At 45.2% G+C, this 20555-nt stretch overlaps 2 protein-coding genes across 2 annotated transcripts in view; both read right to left on the bottom strand.

Moving 5' to 3' along the window:
* SORCS3 (sortilin related VPS10 domain containing receptor 3) overlaps window positions 1-20555 on the bottom strand; it is a 619852-nt gene that overhangs the window by 486653 nt on the left and 112644 nt on the right. The gene's annotated exons all lie outside the window — the stretch shown is intronic.
* LOC122709107 (thymosin beta-4-like) lies at window positions 10434-11047 on the bottom strand. The gene has a single exon (XM_043926234.1). The coding sequence runs from the start codon at window positions 10983-10985 to the stop codon at window positions 10851-10853; it is 135 nt and encodes a 44-aa protein (XP_043782169.1). The 5' UTR covers window positions 10986-11047; the 3' UTR covers window positions 10434-10850.

The following is a 20555-nucleotide window of genomic DNA, read 5'->3' as shown; positions in this document are numbered from 1 at the left end:
TGCCACTGCCTTCTCCGCTCTCTGCCTCTAGGTTCTTGCTATTCAGGTGAGCACACCTTGTCTCCCACTTAAGCAGCAACTCCTGGCTTCAGGGGCTGTATATTCTCACCTGTGGAAAGAAGCCCAGCACACCACCTTGGTGCTAGTGCAGCCCTGGAAACATGGACACCGATGCTGTTCTGTCCGGAAGACTTCAAGTTCAGTGCTGCCAAGACAGAGGTGGTCTAAATGCCATGCCCAAGCCCGCGGCAGCACTGAAGCCTGTCATCCTGCCTTTGCAGAGCTGGTCTGGCTGCACTGTGTCTATTTCCTGTCACCAGGAGCACACCAGCCACTGGCTTTCTAGTTCGTGACTCCAGAAGTTGAACACATTTACTCTGAGGTCCTGATCACTGCATTCCTATCCCAAGTGCTGATGGATGCCTCATCACAGACTGGGTATCTCTCTGCCTGAAGCTCAGGCAGTGTCCTGCAGGCAAGCACCCCCTGACCTGCATGTATCTTTGTGTTCCTAATACCTAATCAAAGCCTGGCACCTAACAGGGAAAGAAGCACATTTATCAGCATTTCCATGTCTCAAGCATGATGTTATGGGCTCTAGACTCATTCTCTCATGCATTCCTCAAAGAGGAAGGGGCTCTTAATTTCCTCATTTTATAGGTGGAGAAACTGAGACATGGAGAGTTTAAGTACATGCCCAAGGCCAGAGCTGACAAACAGCAAATTGTAGATTAAAATCCAGGTTTCCGACTCAAATTCCTATGCTGCTTCTAGTGTACCATACTTCATCCCAAGAGTGGATGTTCAATAAATGCTTGTTGAGTTAAACTCAATTCCCAGAACACTCTAAAATGGAACACACAAGCAGACCAGGCTCCTCACAGCTTACCGCTGCTTGTTAAAATTATTCTTAGCTAACAAGAAATAATTAGAGTCCCTGGAGTATAGTCCATTAGAAATACGTCCTTGGGAATGAGAACATAAAACAAGCCTAAATAGGAATGTCTCTGCTTGTTGATGAAGTTCATAAAACCACAGAACCTCAGAGCTGAGGGGGAACTTGAAGATCACCTAACTCAAGCCCACCCTACTTTTACAGAGAGGTACACAGAGGCAGAGATAGGAAATGACAGGCTTGATGTCATAAGTATGTCAAGGGGAAGCAATGACAGAACCAGAATTCTGAATGGTCCCTCCTGGCTCCCTTCGTGCCTTGGGAATGAATGTGTTCATGGCTCAGTGGTGTCTGACTCTTTGTGACCCCGTGGACTGTAACCTGCAAGGCTCTTCTGTCCATGGAATTCTCCAGGCAAGAATACTGGAGTGGAGACCCAGGGATCAAGCCTGGGTCTCCTGCATTGCAGGCAGATACTTTACTGTCTAAGTCACAGGATAGTTCTAAATATCCTGGGTGTGACTGCTCACTGCCCACCACCCTCAGGATCCGGGCTCGCAGATGGACTCTTGGCCAGATATCTCTCCGTGGTCGGGTGACTGGGACTCACAGCCACAGATGGAAGCTGCCACATCACCCCAGCAGTTAATCACCCGCAAAAGCCATTTCCCACATCGTTTGCTCCATGGCCAGAAATATTATCCTCAAATAATCAACACACAGCAGATACCCTTCAAGGCACAGGACTGTCTTCCTCTTTTCCTGAGGATACGCTGATATCAGCACAGCTTGCAGAGAAAGAAGTGGCTCAGAGGCCGGGGGTAACAGTGCAGCCTCCAAGATTCAGTCATCAGTTTCAGAGAGCCTCCAATGAGAAGAACAGCCCTTGTCGTACTGTGATGGAGAAGTTGGGCCAGTCTGCCTAGTCAAAAGGAAAGAATGATCTCCAACTGAGAGCCAGGGTGGGGAGGGGGAGGGAAAGGGGTGCAATGACATAAGCCAACAGAACAATTATTCCTGGAGTTTACCCTCTACAGGAAGGGATACATCCCACCTTCTTTCGGAAGGGTGGGAGATGGCTTGTGAAATTAACCACCACAGAGAATATCGTATTACAAAGTAAAAAAGTTTAAAGAATAATCAAAAACAATGCAAAAGGAAAAGAGAGTAGGTATTTCCAGTTTTTGAGAGATAGGAGAAACCAGCCTGGTTTGGTTTGTCTGTCCTGAACCGAGGACGCTTCGTGGGACACATTTCTGGTAGCCATCCTCTCAAATCTGTCTCAGAATTTCCATCTGACCAATAAGGAAACTGAGCTCAGAGAGGCTAAGTTACTTGCCAGGCGATACACAGCGGGTGTCCGTCTCCCAGTTCTGAGTTCCGGCTTCTCCCCGCTGCTGCCTCCTGCTCTGCGTGCCTCTGCCCAGCCCTGAGTCAGCTGGCAGGGGTGTGCTGGGAAATGTTTAAACACAGGCTCACTGAGAGGAAAAATAAGAACCCTGATTTATATAGCATTCACCAATTTCCATAGTGTAAATATTGTCAGCGTGGCCAATTTCAAACCATCCATGTGCATTAACCAGCTCACAAAATTTCTCAAAATGTAATGTTCAGCTCCCAAAGTCACTCGGCACCAGCAACCACTGCTGCAGAGGAGGAATCAGAGGTGCCCAGGTGCAGCCCCTGCCTGCAAGGAGCCCACGGCCCGATCAGGAGGATGTGTGTGCACACACGATGCTATGCGGGAGAGAGGCGTGCTGGGGTGAAAAGCTATGCCTCCATGGACTAGCAGGACTTGACCCCTGCCACCTCTCCAGCCTCACCTCCTGCCAGAAGCCTCCAGGCTCACAACTATGCTGTTTTACTGATTAACTCTCAGCCCCTTCAATTCTCATTCTAAAAGTTGCTTCTTCAGGAAAGCCTTGCCTGACACCAGGTCTCCCTGGAAAGCACTCCGATAGCACCAAGATTCAAACTACAAACCGTTCATTATGATATGATGTGTCTGCCCTCCACCCAGGGATGCCAGGGCCCCTTTACAGGGTCAGGGGCCAAGAGGCCACTACCTAAGCCAAACTGTATCCACGTTTGCACATAGGGTCCCCACTTCTCACATCAGCAGCGCTTATTAGCTAACTGTATGCTTACAGAATTTGAGAAATAGGAAGTCTTGGAATTAAAAAGCAAGTCGCTTAACACAGCTTCTCAAACTTTAAGGTGTACAGAACCCCCGGAAGTAGGGGATTAGTAAATAGGAATAGGGGATTTCCTCCTTCCAATAACTCAACGCAGATTCCAATTCATAGCTCAGCTGTGAGATTTTGCATTTCTATCAGGTTCCCAGGTGCCACTGATGCTGCTGGCCTTTGGACCATAGGTGGAGTGACACAGATCTCAGAGATGTGCACTGTCCAACAGCTCTCCCACCAGCTACACCTGGACTGTGGCTGGTCCCAAAATCTGTACCAGAGTTTGAAGGCTTAGTAGGAAAAAAGGACAAAAAATATCTCAGTAACTTTATCTTGATTACACATTAAAATAATATTTTTGATAGATTAGGTTAAGTAAAATAAACTATTAAAAATAATTTCACCCATTTTTTACTATGTTGAACGTAATTACTAGGAAACTGTGCATTCCCTATGGAGCTCACACTGTATTTCTATTGGACAATGCGGTCATGGAACCTCCCAGCGAACACAGGAAACCCCACACAGGCAGCCTCCATGGAAGTGCTTCTGCAGCTTCATCAGAGGAGTCCTCCTCTCCTCCCAATCCAGTAACATCCCACACTCCACTCTGGAAACACTAAGTTAATCAAAATCAAATTGCTTCCTTCTCTGGGGAATCTATCAGATTCCCTTTATTTGGTTTCTCTGCTTTGTGAACTTCACAAGACCCACTTGAGAACAAAAGGTCTCGTGTGCAGTATTTCCCAGACTCACTTGCTCTCTCTACAGAAGTACATGGCTTCAGACTTATCAGGTAAACTCCCAGGTCCCATCCCAAACCTGTCAAATTACAGTGCCTGGAAGTAGGGTCCAGGAATCAATTTTTTAATAATCAGATGGTCTGATGACATTACCTTGGAATCACCAGAAAGAATCCTTTGACTGCTATTTGATTACCCCTAGAAATAAGAAACTCATCACCTTATAAGGCAGCCAGCTTCACTATGGGGCAGCTAATACTCTTGTAACAATCCTTACCCCAATTGGTGATATTATTACCAGCATTATCATTATCCCAAATGGCCCCCCAAAGAAAAGCCATCTGACCAAATTGTACCTCTTAAAGTCTAGAGGACTGAGAGCTCTCCAAGCTCAAACCCTTTATCTTTCAGATAAGGAACTGAGACAGCAGAAGGGCAATCCTATCCTAGGTCACACACACGGACAGAATCAGAATCAGAATCAGTGGCCACTTCTCATAGCCTTGCCTCAGACCCCTGCAGCCAAAAACCCCTCTGGCTCTGACCAAAGACCCCAGCCTTGCTGGAGGCTGGCTCCAGTTCCTAGTGGACCTCCCTTAGTTCTGGCAAGTTGTCTTGGAGGACCACGCCACCCCTCCCCCTGCCCCTGCTCTCTTCAGGCCCCAGACTGGAACCCCGGGAATGCCTGCCAGCCTTTCCCATGAGGTGCTGAATCTTACAGCCAGCCCCAGCTCCTCAGCAGGCATCTCACACACCTGGGCACACTCCCCAGTGCAAGGACCACAGCTGGCCTCACTCCTCGGGGTAGGACTGTCCATGGCAGCACTCCAAATACCCAACCAGACACTTATGTTCTAAAAATCTTCCCAAAAGTAGAGACAGCCGGCAGCACCCCTGTGGGCACAGTGCCCAGGGAGGCCTCTGGAGCCAGTCCTGTGAACTGGCCTCACCCCGGCTTTCCCTCTGGCTATATGCTGGTGGCAATGGAGAGACCCCCAGGGCGTCATCGCTCCCACTCTCTCTGTTCTTCCTGGTGGAGTAGTAAAAAGCCTGCAGCTAGTGACTCCCTCATTCGTGGTGAACCCACAATGTTTCTCACACCCCTGAGAGATCCACTTCCTTAACTGCAGCTAAATTAGTGGTTCTCTGACCCTCCTGTCACTCAGGAAAACGGGAAAGCGGGGAGGCTTGGAAGATGGGCAGGGAGGGAGGCAGGAGATGTGGCAGCAAGGAAGTGACAAAGTGAAGCCCAGGGTCGAGGTTCCGCCCTTGAGTGTCCCTTAGGCTGAGACACTCTCTCAAGCTGTGTGGATTCCATTTGCACAGTCAGTAGGAATCTATGGGCGGCCCTCGGCCCTCACCTCCTCTGTGCCCAAATCCTTACACACTTATCTACACGCTCTGTGCACTCGTAGTTTGCCTCCACGTTAGGTCACTCCAGTGTAACTCAAGAGCAGGAGAGCCTCCAATTAGGCAGAGAAGAAGATACTTCTTGCATAGAAAATTGGATTGGCGGGAGCAAGAGGTGACTCCTGATTCATGAAGCTCCTGAATAGCAAATTCTCCAACACCAGAAGCTTCAACAAGCGCTGAACGGTTAACAAACATCTCAAGAGAACTAAACACCATCACCTTCAAGAGTCCCGATGACTTATTATATAGATGCTGTTTGGTGGCCATGGAGACCACACTGTCAAAGAAAACAAAATTAAATAAGCAAAAAGATTTTTTTCCTTCCTATGTATCAAGAGCTCCTCTCCTTTCATTTCCCCTAGCCCCATCTCAAGCACAACTTCTCTTTAAATATTCTTTGCATTATAAAATATAATTTACAAACAGAAAAAGTAGACTGCTGGGCTTTTTGATATAACACTCTCAGATTTCTCAAAAACTGCCTGTTCTCCACCTCCTCACTACTCAACTCCAATCCAGTGTGCCTACTTACCTCCCCTAGAAGAAGGAAGACAGCCTGTGCTAAATGACTCTCAAACTTTAACGCACATAAGAATCAACTGGGGAGGTTGTAAAACAGTGTGGATTCAGAGCTCCTTCCCAACAGACTCAGATTCTATGCTTCTGCTTCTGAGCTCAGGAAACCATAATTATAGCAAGCAAGGCAGGTAATTCTGAGGCGGTTCTCTGAGTCACACCTGGAGAAGCTCTCCTCTAATAACAGTTCCGAGCCAGGTCAAGGAGAACATATTTAGAGGTTTATTTTCAGAAAACATTTGATGTAAATGCTAATTCTGCTTCATCCAGTTTAACCCCTGGGTGCTAACTCCCTGCATCTGTCCTGCCCTGGAATGCCATGAGCTTTGATGCATTCATCATGAGTGGTAAAATAATTCAGAGAGTAGCGTCTACTGACCATCTTTTATATTACAGCCAAGTTCTACTATTACTTGTAAATAATTTTTAAAAATGAAAGAGGAGAGGGCCACAATTCTAAAGAGAGGTAGTGACATTCAACTTTGAGAGCAGAACCTAAAAGCTTGCCAAAGGCAAGTCCTCTGGACTCAGCATTACAAAAGGTATTATTTCTGCAGGGCTGGGAGGTAGGGTTTCACCCATATCTCAAGGTGGGATTTCATCAAGCATACCAAGGGTGTAGGTCTGAGATCCCGAAGCTCCTCAGAGTCTTTCATTTACTCAGTGACTCAGAAAGCAAACCTTGCCAGTCTCTGGGGAAGGTCATTTTCTTAGCTGCTCCAGGGCAGAGGAAGTATACAAACATTGCCCACTAACTCAGCAAGTGTTTACGCATCATTTTCTCTGTAAAAATCCTGGGTGTCAGAACAAGGCATGGAACCAGCTATCTGCAGACTTACACTGAAGTTGGGAAATAAGATGTTGAGAGTCAGGATCGCATTTAATCAGTGGTCAGGGAGGACCCAGGGACACTATTCTCCAAAAATACTGAAGAACATGAATCCAAGAAACAGCCACTTTTTGCATCTTTCCTCTAAACCCAGAAAAACTAGAAACCTGATAGTCATTACCTAGGAAATAATGGGTCTTACCCATAATACTGGAGTATGGAGAGTATTTACATCAAACCCATGTAGGCAGTCATGGTAGATGGAATAAAAAGAGAACATGTTACGGAAAGCAAAGACACTCCTTTGAGGGAAGTACAGAAAGGCAGTAGCCACCTTCCAGCAAATAATTCAAGTCACAATGCAGAGTTATGCTCTTTACATACTATGGCCCCACAACCTCTCGATCCCATCATGCAGTATCTACTCTTCCTTCTACCAGTGACCTCCCCAAATCCTGACTCCATCATGGTCCTTACAGCAGCAGCAAGAGAAAGTCAAGGTGAGCACTCAACTTGCCACCATGAAGGAAGAAAGCCTCCCCAGAAGCCAGAGGTATGAGGGGCCCTTCCTGTAATCACTCATTCATTCATGGTTCATATAGCAGCTACATGCCCTGCCCTATTCCAGTGCTTGACAGGCAAGAGTGGACCAGATGACACAGCCCCAGCTCCTCCCACACGGCTCAGACAGGACACAGAAGTGAACAAGCCCTGTGAATGCAATGCACTAGGACAAAGGCATGTAGAGACGCTGCTTCACTCACTGCCCACAGAGCACCACTCCGCACACGAGAGCTGGGGTGTGGATCCCGCATTTGGTTAAGGAGGCAAATACTGACCAGATCTGGGGAAAGCGCCCACTCCATCAGCACTCTCCTGACCACTCTCAGCTCCACTCATGGACGCCACAACAACCAGACCACACCTCACCTTCGAGATTCTCTCTGGTCTGACTTTACAGCATTACGGGGTCCTCCCCCAGGCTTCATCTCACTCACCTCTCTCCCATCTGGACTATTTCCTGGGTCATTTCTCCTGAAATCAGCAGGATAACACCAGAATCGAGGAGAAGTACTGCTTCCAGAAATTCTAGAAGACAAGGAATCCTCCAGGAAACAAAGCAAATCTCTAGCATCTGTGAACTCAAATGGGAAGTTAACAGCTGTGGATACTAGGGTGTCCCCCCTCGCAGGGCTCGATGAAGCAGCATGGCATGGTGGCTGAAACACAGACTGCACAGTCATCCTCCCTAGGTGGGAACCCCAGCTCTGACATTCACCAGCTGGAGGATCTTGGGCAATATACTTAATATCTCAGTGGTTACTTCTTTATCTGGGAAACAGTACTTAATTCACAATGTTATTATGAAAATTAAGTGAATTGATATCTATAATACATTTTGAATTACATCTGGCACAGAGAAAGAGTCTTGGAAGTTTTCGTTAAAAAAGATAATTATCCTTCTTTCTCCCCACCCAATAGCATGTGTGAAGGTTATCAGAGACTCCACGTTAAGACCAGTCATAACCCTCATGCTATGTCAACAATGTTAAAAAAGTATGTATTGCATGCAAAGTGTCAGCTAGAAGAAGGAACCAGCATTGACTAAATGCCAGGCTGTGTCCCAGCCACTGGGGCGGGTATTCCCACATACATTACATACCCCTCAATCTCCCAACAGCCTTGAGACATCAAAATCATTATCCTCAGTTTCACAGATCAGGAGACAGAGGTTCAGAAATTCCTCTGACCTGTTTAGGAACTAGAGACTAGCTCCATGACTCTATAGTTTTGTAAGGGTCCATAAACCTCTTAACTGCTTCATGGCATTGTTCCTCTATTTCCACAGAAAGATTAGGAGTTGGGTCCACAAGAGAATGGGGTTTATGAGGAAGAGTGGAGCTGGGGAGACTGCCCTCCTCTCTGTCCAAATCTATAAAGAAATCACAGAAGATGGAGGAAGGGTGGCTAAGGCAGAGAGAAAAGACTAGGCTCCATGGGGCCATAAGGAAAGAAAGGTGAAGTTGGGGAGCCTAGAAAGGAGTCCCAGAGCTTCATGAGAGGACTTTCTGGCAAGGTCTCTGATTCTTGGTAGAGATTCAAACTTCAGTCAATCTGGCTTTAAGGACCAGCCCACTACTTACCCTGTCCTCTGTCAAAGGCAGACATCAATAATCAACCACAGCACTCATGCCATCAGGCCTGCAAAGAGTTTCAGCCTTCAGACTCCAGGAAGCCCTGCCAATCAATCAGAGTTGACTACTAGATAAAATCTATTTGTCATTCCTTCTATTCACCATGCTGCCAAAAGAAGTCAAAGAAGTCCCCTGTCTTTAATCTACTTTAATCTACCTGTGGGCAATCTACTTAAGGAAATGACAAGGACAGAGGAAACAAATAAAAATATACATTCCTAGAACCTGCAGGATGAATCTTGGTTAAAAATTCTGGACAGGAAGAAAAGACCACCCCACCTCATGGGGCCAGGGAATGCAGGGCAATTAGCTGTGCTCTGAGAAACTAGTAAGTCCTTGCTTTGTTAGCTTAGACTTCTAGAATGCTTTATGATTTACAAAGCAGCATCACTTTACTCTCAAAACTACCTCACCAGACAGCTGGGCACCTTGTAAATGCATAAAGCATTAAATTCTTAGCAGTTTTAGTGGTTCGTAAATTTTTTAAGTAGGAAATCATTTTTGCAAGTAATTTCCTTTACAAGTCTCATGCCCCTCCTTCCTTTTTCCTATTTTGTTGCACCAGCCAGACACTCAGAGCCTCGCTACTCAATGTATGACCTATGAACCAGCAGCACTGGCCTCCCCTGGAAGCTGGCTGAAAACGCAAAATCTTAGGCTCCATCTCAAAATTCTCAGAATCTCCATTTTAACATGATCCTCAGGTGATTCATATGCACATTAAAATGAAAGAAACATTGCTCTGTGCCTGCTAAGTCATCTCAGTCATGTCCAACTCTTTGCGACCCTATGGACCATAGCCCACTAGGTTCCTCTGTCCATGAGATTCTCCAGGCAAAAATACTGGACGGGTTGCCATGCCCCTCCCCAGGGGATCTTCCTGACCCAGGGATCGAACCAGTGTCTCATTGTGTCTCCTACATTGCAGGTGGGTTCTTTTCCACTGGTGCCACCTGGGAAGTCCAAACATTGCTCTTCTACTGCTGCTAAGTCACTTCAGTCATGTCCAACTCTGTGCGACCCCATAGTCGGCAGCCCACCGGGCTCCCCCGTCCCTGGGATTCTCCAGGCAAGAACACTGGAGTGGGTTGCCATTTCCTTCTCCAATGAAGCAAAGTGAAAAGTGAAAGTGAAGTCACTCAGTCTTGTCCGACTCGTCGAGACCCCATGGACTGCAGCCCACCGGGCTCCTCCATCCATGGGATTTTCCAGGCAAGAGTACTGGAGTGGGGTGCCATTGCCTTCTCCAAACATTGTTCTACCACCTACTAAAAAAACAGAAATTGTAAAAACTCTCCTTATTTTTGCTCTGATTGTAATGAGAAGGTATCTATTCAGGTCGTAAAGAACCAACTCACAATGCAGGAGACCCAGGTTTGATCCCCAGGTTGGGAAGATCCCCTGGAGTAAAGAAATGGCAACTTACTCCAGTATTCTTGCCTTTAGAATTCCATGGACAGAGGAGCCTAGTGGGCTATAGTCCATGGGATTGCAAAGAGTCAGACACACTGAGTGACTAAGATTTTATGATGCTTAACAGAAGTTTTTAACAGCTATCCTGTATCAGTTAAAGCAGGAATCTCAATGTAAATATTTTTTTTTTCAGGTTTTAAAACTTTTTATTTGCATATTAAAAAAATTGTGCATTCCAATAATTAAAATTTGAACAACAACAAAAAAAAATGGCACTCTGATTAAACTGCATTTTACAGCCCGCAGAACACCTTGGACCAGCTTTTTACTCTAGATTTCACTGTCGTCCCACCCAGCTTCCTCCTTCACCAACATGCAAGTTCTTTTCCTTCCCTGCCAGCCACATAGGCAGATGGGAGAGGCAGGCGCGGCCTACGTTGTCAGTAGTTCTCCATTCTTTGATGTGAAAAGGGGTAGCACAGTCATTTAAACTCGATCCAACCTCTTTGCATCTTACAAAGTTAAACAGCTAAAAGAAGTAAAATAAGAAGGCAATGCTTGTGGAATGTACAGTGCACACTGGCGGCGCACGCTTCATTACGACTCGCCTGCTTGCTTCTCCTGTTCAGTCGTTTCTTTCGAAGGCAGTGGGTTTTTCTCTTGCGTTTCCGTTTTCTTCAATTTCGACTTATCGAACTTCTCAATCTCCGCCATATCGGGCTTGTCAGACATTGTTGCAGAGGGCGCGGAGCGAGCTGCGAGCAAGTGAAGTCTGGTCTGCGCTGTGGCTGCTGCCGAGTCTCAATGTAAATATTAATTAACTATGAAAAATTAAAGTCTAGAGAAGTTAGGTCTGCCACAAGATGACCCAGATCTTAAGTGACAGATTAAGCACAAATGTCCATGTCTGTGCTATCGCAATGCTGACCACCATCACAAGGAAAGACAGACTAATAAAAAATTATTCACACCTAGCATGAGGGTCTAGCCATTAATACATATCTGTTGAATGAACAGCTGAATGAATGTCATTGTGCTTTCTTTCATATAACCGTGCATTTCTGCATAGCTGAATGAATATTAAGTGTTAGATCCTTGAATATTTGTGAGCCACATGACTCAGTGTGCAAGAAGAAACTCTATTTTAAGGTACTCTGCACTAAATCCTGTCACAAAGAGGGAGAAAAATAGCCTGCTTCATGAAAATGTACTCCTTAATAGATTTTAATCAACAAGTGTTGATTGGGCGCAGCTGTGTGCCTATAACTGTCTATAGTTCTGACAAGGATTCAGGAGACATACAACAGAGGTTCTCACAGTTAACATGCATCAGAATCACCTGGAGGGCTTATTAAACCACAGTTTGCTGGTCTAACTCTCCTCCTCCACGTTGCTCATCCAGTAGGTCTGGGGTGTGGGCTAAAATTTAGCATCTCCAATAAGGGCCAGGATAATGTTGGAACCGGAGGGGAAGAGCTTTGTCTATCCATCTTTCCCCCAAAAGGTCAAAGATAAGCCTGCAGGAGCCATTTCTACAGGATTCCTCTACTCAGAACTTTTGTCCTGGATGTTTTCACTCTGGTGACTGGAGATGGGAAAGGCGAGAAAAAGGAAAAATACTTATGAATATTTCATATGGTGCCTCGGCTGACTTTTTAGTTCCCTGAACACCCATTAAAGTGCCACTGTAATAATGTCATTGTTTGCTCGTCATTTTCTACCTGACTCTTAGGGAGGAAAAAAACAGAAATAATAATTCCTGGCTCTGATTGGGAGGTCGCAGGAAATCATCTACCACTTATACTAAGACTTTTGAAGATCAAAGGGATAAACAATCACATTTTCATTTATGTGGCATCATTCAAGGAGGTAGAATTTCATAGATGTACTTTTTTTTCAGATAAATGAAGCTTATCCTTAAGCATTAGATTTGTTTTTGAATTTTAACCATTTCCAATGCAAATAATTTCAGAACGGTACCTACTTCCCTGTTTTCTCAGACAAAATACATGAAGCAAAATGTACTTCAGAATCCTCATGGTAAACAGCTTGTATTTTCACTCTGCTCTAATACATGATGTCCCAGCTTATTGTCACGCTTAGGGCTGCTTGCCCCCCAAATAACTGCTTCATACTGATGGGTTCTGTTTGCCTCCAGTGTCAATTCTCCACCCCTGCTTGCTTCCCAGATAATTCATTGCTCTAAATTTGCTAGGACATGGGAAACTTAACAACTAACATCATTATAATAGTATGTAAAAAGAGTGTTAATAGGCTCCAAGCAAGGGCCAAAGGCAGTGTTGGCTATGTAAGTTGTATGACCTTGAGCCATCTTGCCTTGACATCTATGAACCATAATTATTTATTTATTGCTTCCTGATGCAGCCTGGAGAGTAGGGTTTGCCTGAGAAGCAATCCTTAGATAAACGCGTTACTGTTTAGAGATTTTTTTTTTATTAGCATGTGTACATACAGGTGTTTAGTTATTCCTTCAGCATGTGTGTGTGTGTGTGTGTGTATATGTGTGTGTGTGTGTGTGTGTGTGTGTAGCACTGACTGTGTGCTAGGTATGCTCTTGACAAAGGTACAGAATCCTCTCCACATGAGCTCAGTCTAGTAGGAGTCTACCCCTTCATGTCAACCCCACCCACACTCTCCTGCTCAGCAGCCATTCTCCAACGCCTGCAGCTGAAACACCCCAGGATCGTTCCCTCCTGTGGGTCCCCAGACTTTGCTCTTTCCTCCCCTGGGATTCTCTTCCCACAGATTTTTACAAAGCTGACTCCTCCTATGCTCACAGGTCTCACTCAGCAATCCCTCTATCTGAGAGGCCTCCCTGACGGCCCCATCTCCAGCTGCCTCTCGCCCCCTTCTAGTACATTACTGCATTTTATCTTCTTCACAAAGAAGATGCAAACAGCCGTGTCTTTGGCATCACGAAGTCAACGGACACGAACTTGAGCAAACTCCAGGAGAAGGTGAAGGACCAGGAAACCAGCTATACTGCAGACCATGGATCACAACTTAGCAACTTGGGGACATGGGGATACAACCTAGTGAATAAACAACAAAAACAACCTTCTTCATAGAACCCTCCATGATCTGACATGATCCCATCCACTAACATCCTGTGTGTCTATCTGTCCCACTTCCGTACAAGCGTCCTGAGCACAAGGGCCTCCGTGGTGTCAGCCAGCAGCCCAGCCTCCCCAGGATAGCACCAGGCCCTCTGCGGAGATCCTGGTGACCCAGCAAAGCAGCACAAATGGTCAAATGACAGCAGGATAAGTTCTGGAAGAGGTGAGCAGAGAATACCCACGTGAGCCCGGAAAGAGGAAAAGACAACTCAAGGAGGTGATATCTGAGTTAGACTGAGGGTATTCCAGACCAAAGGACACATGCAATAAATGGATAACCAGCAAAGACCTACCGTATAGCACTGGGAACTCTGCTCAATGTTATGTGGCAGCCTGGATGTGAGGGAGTCTGGGGGAGAATGGATACAAGAACATGTTTGGCTGAGTCCCTTTGTTGTTCATCTGAAACCATCACGTTGTTAATCAGCTATACCTCAATACAAAATAAAAAGGTTTTTTTTAGAAAAAAAAAGAACATATGTAATAAATGTACTAAAAATATACATTAAGACAAATCCTCCACAAAATCTCAGGCTAATGATTTAAATATTGCCCAAAAAATCCTGGATGGGCAGTAAGGAAGATGAAGCCCCTCCACCACCATCTCCCTCCAAGTGATGCGTTCCCCTCTCAAAGTGGAGTGAGCACACACACATCTGCACTTGGAGCCTGGATTAGTCAGCTCAGGCTGCCAGAACAAAGTCCCACAGACTGCGTGGTTACAAAATAGAAATATATTGTCTCACAGTTCCAGAGGCTAGAAGACCAAGATCAAGGTATGGACAAGATTGATTCCATCTGAGGGCTGAGAGGGAGAACCTGTCCCATGCCTCTCCCCTCACTTCTGGTGGTTTGCTGGCAACCTTGGGTGTTCCCTGGCTTCCTCACTCTGATCTCTGCCTTCATCTTCACATGGAGTTCTATGTCCAAAGCTGTCTTTCAATAAGGACACCAGTCGCCCTGGGTTAGGGGCCCACCCTCCTCCAATATGACCTTACATTAACTAATCACATTGGCAATGACCCTATTTCCAAATAAGGTCACATTCTAAGGTGTTGGGGATTTGGGCTTCAACATATATATATATTTCAGGAGGATACAATTCAACCCACAGCAGAACCTCAGATTGGAAACCAGCTTCCCCAGCAGGGTCTGCTTCTGTAGGATGAAGACGTGTCTGGGGTCCAACCGGGGACCCTATGGAGACATATTAGCCTTGTCAGGCCACTAAGAGTGTGTGTGAGAGAGAGAGAGAGTGTGTGTGTGTGTGTGTGTGTGTGCACATGTGCACACACACATGCACACAGATGCTCAGTCATGTCCAACTCTTTGAGACCCTAAGGTCGTTAGCCCACCAGGCTTCTCTGTCCATGGGATTTTCCAGGCAAGAATACTGGAGTGAATGGCCATTTCCTCTTTCAGGGCATCTTCCCAATCAAGGAATCAAACTCACGTCTCTGTGTCTCCTACAGATTCTTTACCACCAAGGCCACTAAGTGGGGAGCAGAAAACCAACAGGCCCCTGGCTTTGAGGAGCCGCCTGGGAGAAGATCTAGAGGACAGATGTGCGCTCTGTTCACACCCACAGTCCCCTGAGTACCAGGTAGCTTCTCTTAACAGCTTAAAAGCCCCTTGAGGTCTGAGCTGTCATTTTAAAGTGATGAGGTCCAGGATACTCAGGAGATAAGAGATCCCAGAGCCTGGACCTTGGACACAGGCTGTACAGATGAGGAAATAGACACCATTTCCTCATCTGCGAAGTGAAAGGTTGGACCCTTCTTGCTGTCTTGGTCAATGGTTCCAGGCTGTAATGTACTTTATACCCGGCAGCCCTTGATGAACATTTATCAAAGAGCTGAATGACAGAAGGAATAAATGAATGAGTCCAGAGTCAAGACGATATGGATAAGATGCAAGAACCCTCACAGTGGTTAACCTCAATCAAAAAAAAAAAAAAAGGATCAGAAACAAATCTTGGGTAAAGATCATTGCCCTCTGGAAGTAGTTAAAAATCAAATAATATCATAGCCACTGCAACAGAGCAGTGCAATCACACCCAGGGTCTAATTAGACTTCTGAATACATATGCACGTAGGTCTAGCCAGAATTTTCTTTGCCTCAAAACACAGATCTCAGACCTTTTCTCCCCAACCAGGACCCATCTGTTGCAGGGGCTTAGTCTCAGCCCATTCGTTAGTGCTGAGGTTCCCAAACAATCTAGCCCAAGAAGCAATTATATTATTTCTGGGGCCAAGAATTCTCCTGTTTCCACATCCCAGCCTAATGTGAGTTCTTCCCGCAAAGGACTGAGAAGGTACAGCCAAGAATACAATCAAAGAGAAGGACAACCTGTAATCTTAACTTTCCCTTTGTACTTCAGACAGCCGCGATCAGCATCAAGGCAGCAGGAAAAAAACAACCGCCAGTGCAGAGAGCAGGCAGACACCTGTGTGGAGAGACCGCGCCCACAGAAAGTGAAAGTGCCTCCCTTTAATGCCAGAGTTTAAGAGGAGAAATCTCTTCAGAGATGAGAAACTCAAAAGGAAAAGAGAAAGAAATGGAGAGAGAGTTCACGCATCCCGCCAAACTGAATTTCAAACCACCACCACAAAGCAAGAGCCAGCTCAGAAAAAGCAAGAGGGAAATCGATTCTCCTGACAATGAGCCACAGCCCTCCAAACACACAGAAACACAGACACATAGGCGGTGCAGCCAGAGCTGAAGTGCAAACAAGAGGAGCGATCTCTAAGAGCAAAACCAGCTGAGAAAGTGGGCCCCGGAAGCCAGCTTCGTTGCTGCACCTGCCTGGTGTCTGAAGGACAGGCATGCCTAGCCCTGCCTCAGAGAGCTTTGCAAATAAGATGCAAAGCAGCATGCAGTGACTCTGCGGCCCAGAGGATGAGAGCTAATGACAATTATTGAGTTTTAATAACTGGGTAATTGCTGACCAGACCAGCAGAGGCCAAAAGGCCAATGCCTTTGCTTTGCCAAGAAAACCAAGGGTTAGGTGTTAACTGCATACAATTAAGTATGTCACTCCCATGGTCACTTGTAATTGGGTTCTGCTGCCACGTGAGGCAGGGACAAACCATTTGGGCCTCTGGCAGACCCCCCTGGACAGAGGAGGCACAAACTTTTGTGAACTGTCATTGGGCTCCAGCACCTCACCTTGGACAACAGCAGCTGTTCAGTGCTAGAGTGAGAGAGAGGTGTGAAGGTTTAAGAGTTGTTCTTGAATGTGGATTCAGACCTTCCAGAGTTAGAAGCTAAGAGACTATCTCAGGAGGGATCCTGAAACAGGTGGAACTGTTAGGAGCTCAAGTCCTGAGCACTGAGTTCCAGAGATCACTAATCTGAAAGTCAGGAAGGTTTCCCCAGGCACCAGCACAGGACGTGAACATCCTGGCTCAGCCAATGCACTGCCAGCCGCTTGGGAAGCTGAGGTGCTTAAGCTCCTGAGGGATCTGTCTTGAAAGTATCACTCTGCCCACTCTCAGAGGGCTGGTGCCAGGTGAGGTCCACTCTGACTCACAGCATGCTCCATTCTGCCTGCTCACCCCAGCCTCCAACTCTTCACTGGTGCTCTCCACTCTTGGAATGCTTCCTCCTGTCCCAGTCTAACCCCTCCTGGTACCTTCTAAGTTCCATCTTAGTCTGCCCACTTATCCACCAGGAAACCCTGTTGATCAAGAAGGTGCTGAACAAGTATCACTGCCCTTCAAGGTGAGTTACCCGCTGAACTCTTTGAGCCCTCGGTCAATTCCAAGCCCAAAGGGTATTTAGAAGCATCCAGTCCAACTTGATAGATAAAAATAAACTAAAGCCTTGTATACCAACTATATCTCAATCAAAAAAGAAAAAGAAAATTAAAATAATTAAATAAACCAACCAAACCCCCAGCAGGTAACCTAGCTAATCTAGACATCCTTTTGTTAATTTTGGATTCATGTATGGGAATCTCATGGGTCTAATATGCTATTATATTTCTTAAAGACAGAGCTCTTACATTATCCTATACATTAGTCTTTTATATAACCACATAGTATTTAACATAAGAATACATGGAAGTAGATCCTTAATAAATGCCTGCCGACCATTGGTCCTTTTTCTCTGTGGTCCACTGATGACCTAACATAGTAAGTGTACTATGGGGTTCAGAGTGACCTTGGCTTCCTCTAACCCACTGATGAGGAGCTACATAACAACCTAATAAGTTTATAGAAGAGCAAACCACTTTGGCTGTTGTCCTAAAGGCAGCAGGCAACAAGACAGGGAAGAGAGATTGGTTCTTCACCTTCATCCAGAGAGATCTCTACTCAGTCCCCACACACTACGAGGGTGCACGTTATTTGCCAGCTTTGTGTAAGTAACAGTACTTGAAAGTCAAAAAAGACAGTCCTTGCTCTTGACTTTCAATCTAAGGGGGAAGACAGACAGGAACACAGATCAGCATGACTCCATGTGACAAAGTGAGATGACAGAGAAAAGGCAAATGAGTATCATTTTAGATTCTTAAATGAAACTCCATATGTCTCTCAACTCAGCAGTATGTTCCCTGTGAACACAGGTTGAATGGCTTGACTATCTGCCAAAGTCCCCAGCACACCTCTGATTCTAGGTTTTCTTCCATCCCGCCCTCCTCACCCCAAATGCCCGCACTTCCCCTATAAATTTAATACATCTCAGAAACCCAAGCTTCAGATTGAATCCTAAACCCTTAGAATTAGTCTTTTCATCCAGGCTCTCCTTAACTACCTTACCACTTCCTTTCTGCAGCACTTATTTTGTCTCTATAGTATTTCCTGTCCAATTCTTATGTCCTTACTTAACTCTCACGCAATCTTATTATTGATCTAAATTTTCAAAAGTCCTTAATAGTAGGTCTCAAGTTCTCTTCTGGAGACAATTCACATATAGGCAACTCTCAGATACATAGCCAGAGATCAGCATATCTCCTTGCAGAATAAAGGCACAAGCAAATGAATGTGTCATATAACTAGTCAGGTTTCAACTGTTTGTCAAGGATTCCAAATAAATTTATTCTCTTGCTGCCTTCTCACCTCCCTATTTTACATTAACACAGGGAGGCATGATACTCTTTTGGGTCAACCAGAATGAGTTCACCTGGAATGCATTAGCCACAGATCTCTGCTAAGATCAGCCAGATTATTTCAATAGCACCTCTTCTAATTTAATTTTTCCTTTGGCATCCCTCTCCATCCTGCCTTGACTCCATCTGGATTTTTTTAGTGCTTGGGGAAAAGGAGAAAATGAGTAAATGAGCTGGCAGGAAAAGAGTATAATTCAGTGGTTCAAATTGCCATCCTCTAATGAGTGGAGTAAATCTTTATTGATGCTAATAAACAAGATGGCAGTACATGGGCATGGAGGTCAGGGTCCAGCCTGGTGGGGCCCCAGCAGAGACTGATTTCTGTAATCAGTTTTCATTCCTCTCTGAATATCCCAAGTTACAAGAGGTCTGGATGGGAACCATTTCCTGGCTAAATTTCCATGTACAGAAACAAGGCCATGAGCCCAAACACTGGTCTCACCACCAAGCCCAAGGAAGCTTATCTATCTTACGATGTCTCTCTTGACTTCTCCCTTTACAGCACCTAAAACCAGAAATGCCACAGGAAAAGAGTTTTACCCCACTATTTTGAACTCTATCTCTAAAATATGCTGATAGGTATAAGACAGAAAAAGTCCTTCTCTCTCCATTTGGCGGGCGGGGGGTGGGGGGTAATCCCATCTCCTAGATCTAATGCTTGATGATCTGAAGTGGAGCTGATGTAATAATAACAGAAATAAAGTGCACATTAAACACAACGTGCTTGAATCACCCTGAAACCATCCCCACCATCCCAAGTCCACAGAAAAATTTGTCTTCCATGAAACTGATCTTTGGTGCCAAAAAGGTTGGGGACCGCTGCTCTACAGGGTTACATCCAAGGCAGGCGATAATGCTCAGAGGACCCAAACCTGGCCACACACTCAAATCACCTGGAGAGCTAGCTAACAACAGCTATACAGATTCTGACTCAGTGGGTCTTGGGTGGAGTCTGACAATCTGAAGTTTAACAAGAGCCCCCAGATGATTCTAAAGTAACCAACCTATTAGACAGACTGGTAAACAAATGGAAACCCTGTGTAAGGTGTTTTTGAGTCAGGCAGATCCAGGTTGAAGTCCCACCTCTACTACATATTGCAAAGTGGGGCAGAAGTTAATTAACTTCTGGGTAAGAGAAGCTTCTTCAAAAAGCTGCTGTAGGGTTTTAAGCACAAAACACTCCCAAAACTAGCAGTGTAGAGCTGGACCTGTGGCAGAATTTTTGTAAACAGAAACTGCCTACAAAGAGAGTCAGACAGTCTGGTCAGTCCAAATGTCACGAAATCATATTAGGTCTATCAAATAAAAGCTCTGTATTAGGATGTAAGTATGAATTAATCATTTCACATATGTAAATTCTCAATGAGAATAAAGTACAGTTGGGGTTTTTGAAAATGTAGTCACCATAATGATAGTACAGAATTCCACGGCTACAGCCTTGGACTTGTAGGTCATTGATCTCTGAAGAATGTCATGATGATGCAGCCTTATTCATAACATGGGACCAGAACATAAACTCCAAGGACAATGTCATACTTGAAAATAAGATTGTATAAGAAAGTCCTTCAAAATGTCAAGTACAGAGTAATAAAAGTCAGTATCTCTAAAAGCCACATTTAGAGGGGACTGAGGGGATAAAGACCAAAAGATCAACAAAGTTGCATGTTACAATGGTTCTTATACTTCTATTATCAAGGTTAATCATTTGTACAGTATTAGGAAATGGGTTGTTCACTAAAGCTAAGTATTACTATCAGCAAACACTTGCATTCCTTCAGCAAACACTTGCATTCTTTCTGTTCTTGATTTTTACATACATTCGGTATTCAGAGTATCTTTCAGAATATGGCCTTAAAGGAAAGGTGTGAAAGACTTCAGCATTTAATTTTTCCTCTTGACATAACTCAACCCAGTCACTCTACATGAATGTAGATCACTTATTTCTTGGCAAGAAAATTTGCTGGTAAATATCATTTAACCTTTCTCAAACAGTGAAGGTGGCCCTGGTTCCATCCATCAAATAGATTCCTCACTCTTAATTTAAAATATTAGAAG

This window comes from Cervus elaphus, chromosome 15 (assembly GCF_910594005.1).
Source record: "Cervus elaphus chromosome 15, mCerEla1.1, whole genome shotgun sequence".
Lineage (NCBI taxonomy): Eukaryota > Metazoa > Chordata > Mammalia > Artiodactyla > Cervidae > Cervus > Cervus elaphus.
The sequence above is the reverse complement of the archived record's forward strand: the minus strand, read 5'-3'. Positions and strand labels throughout refer to the sequence as shown.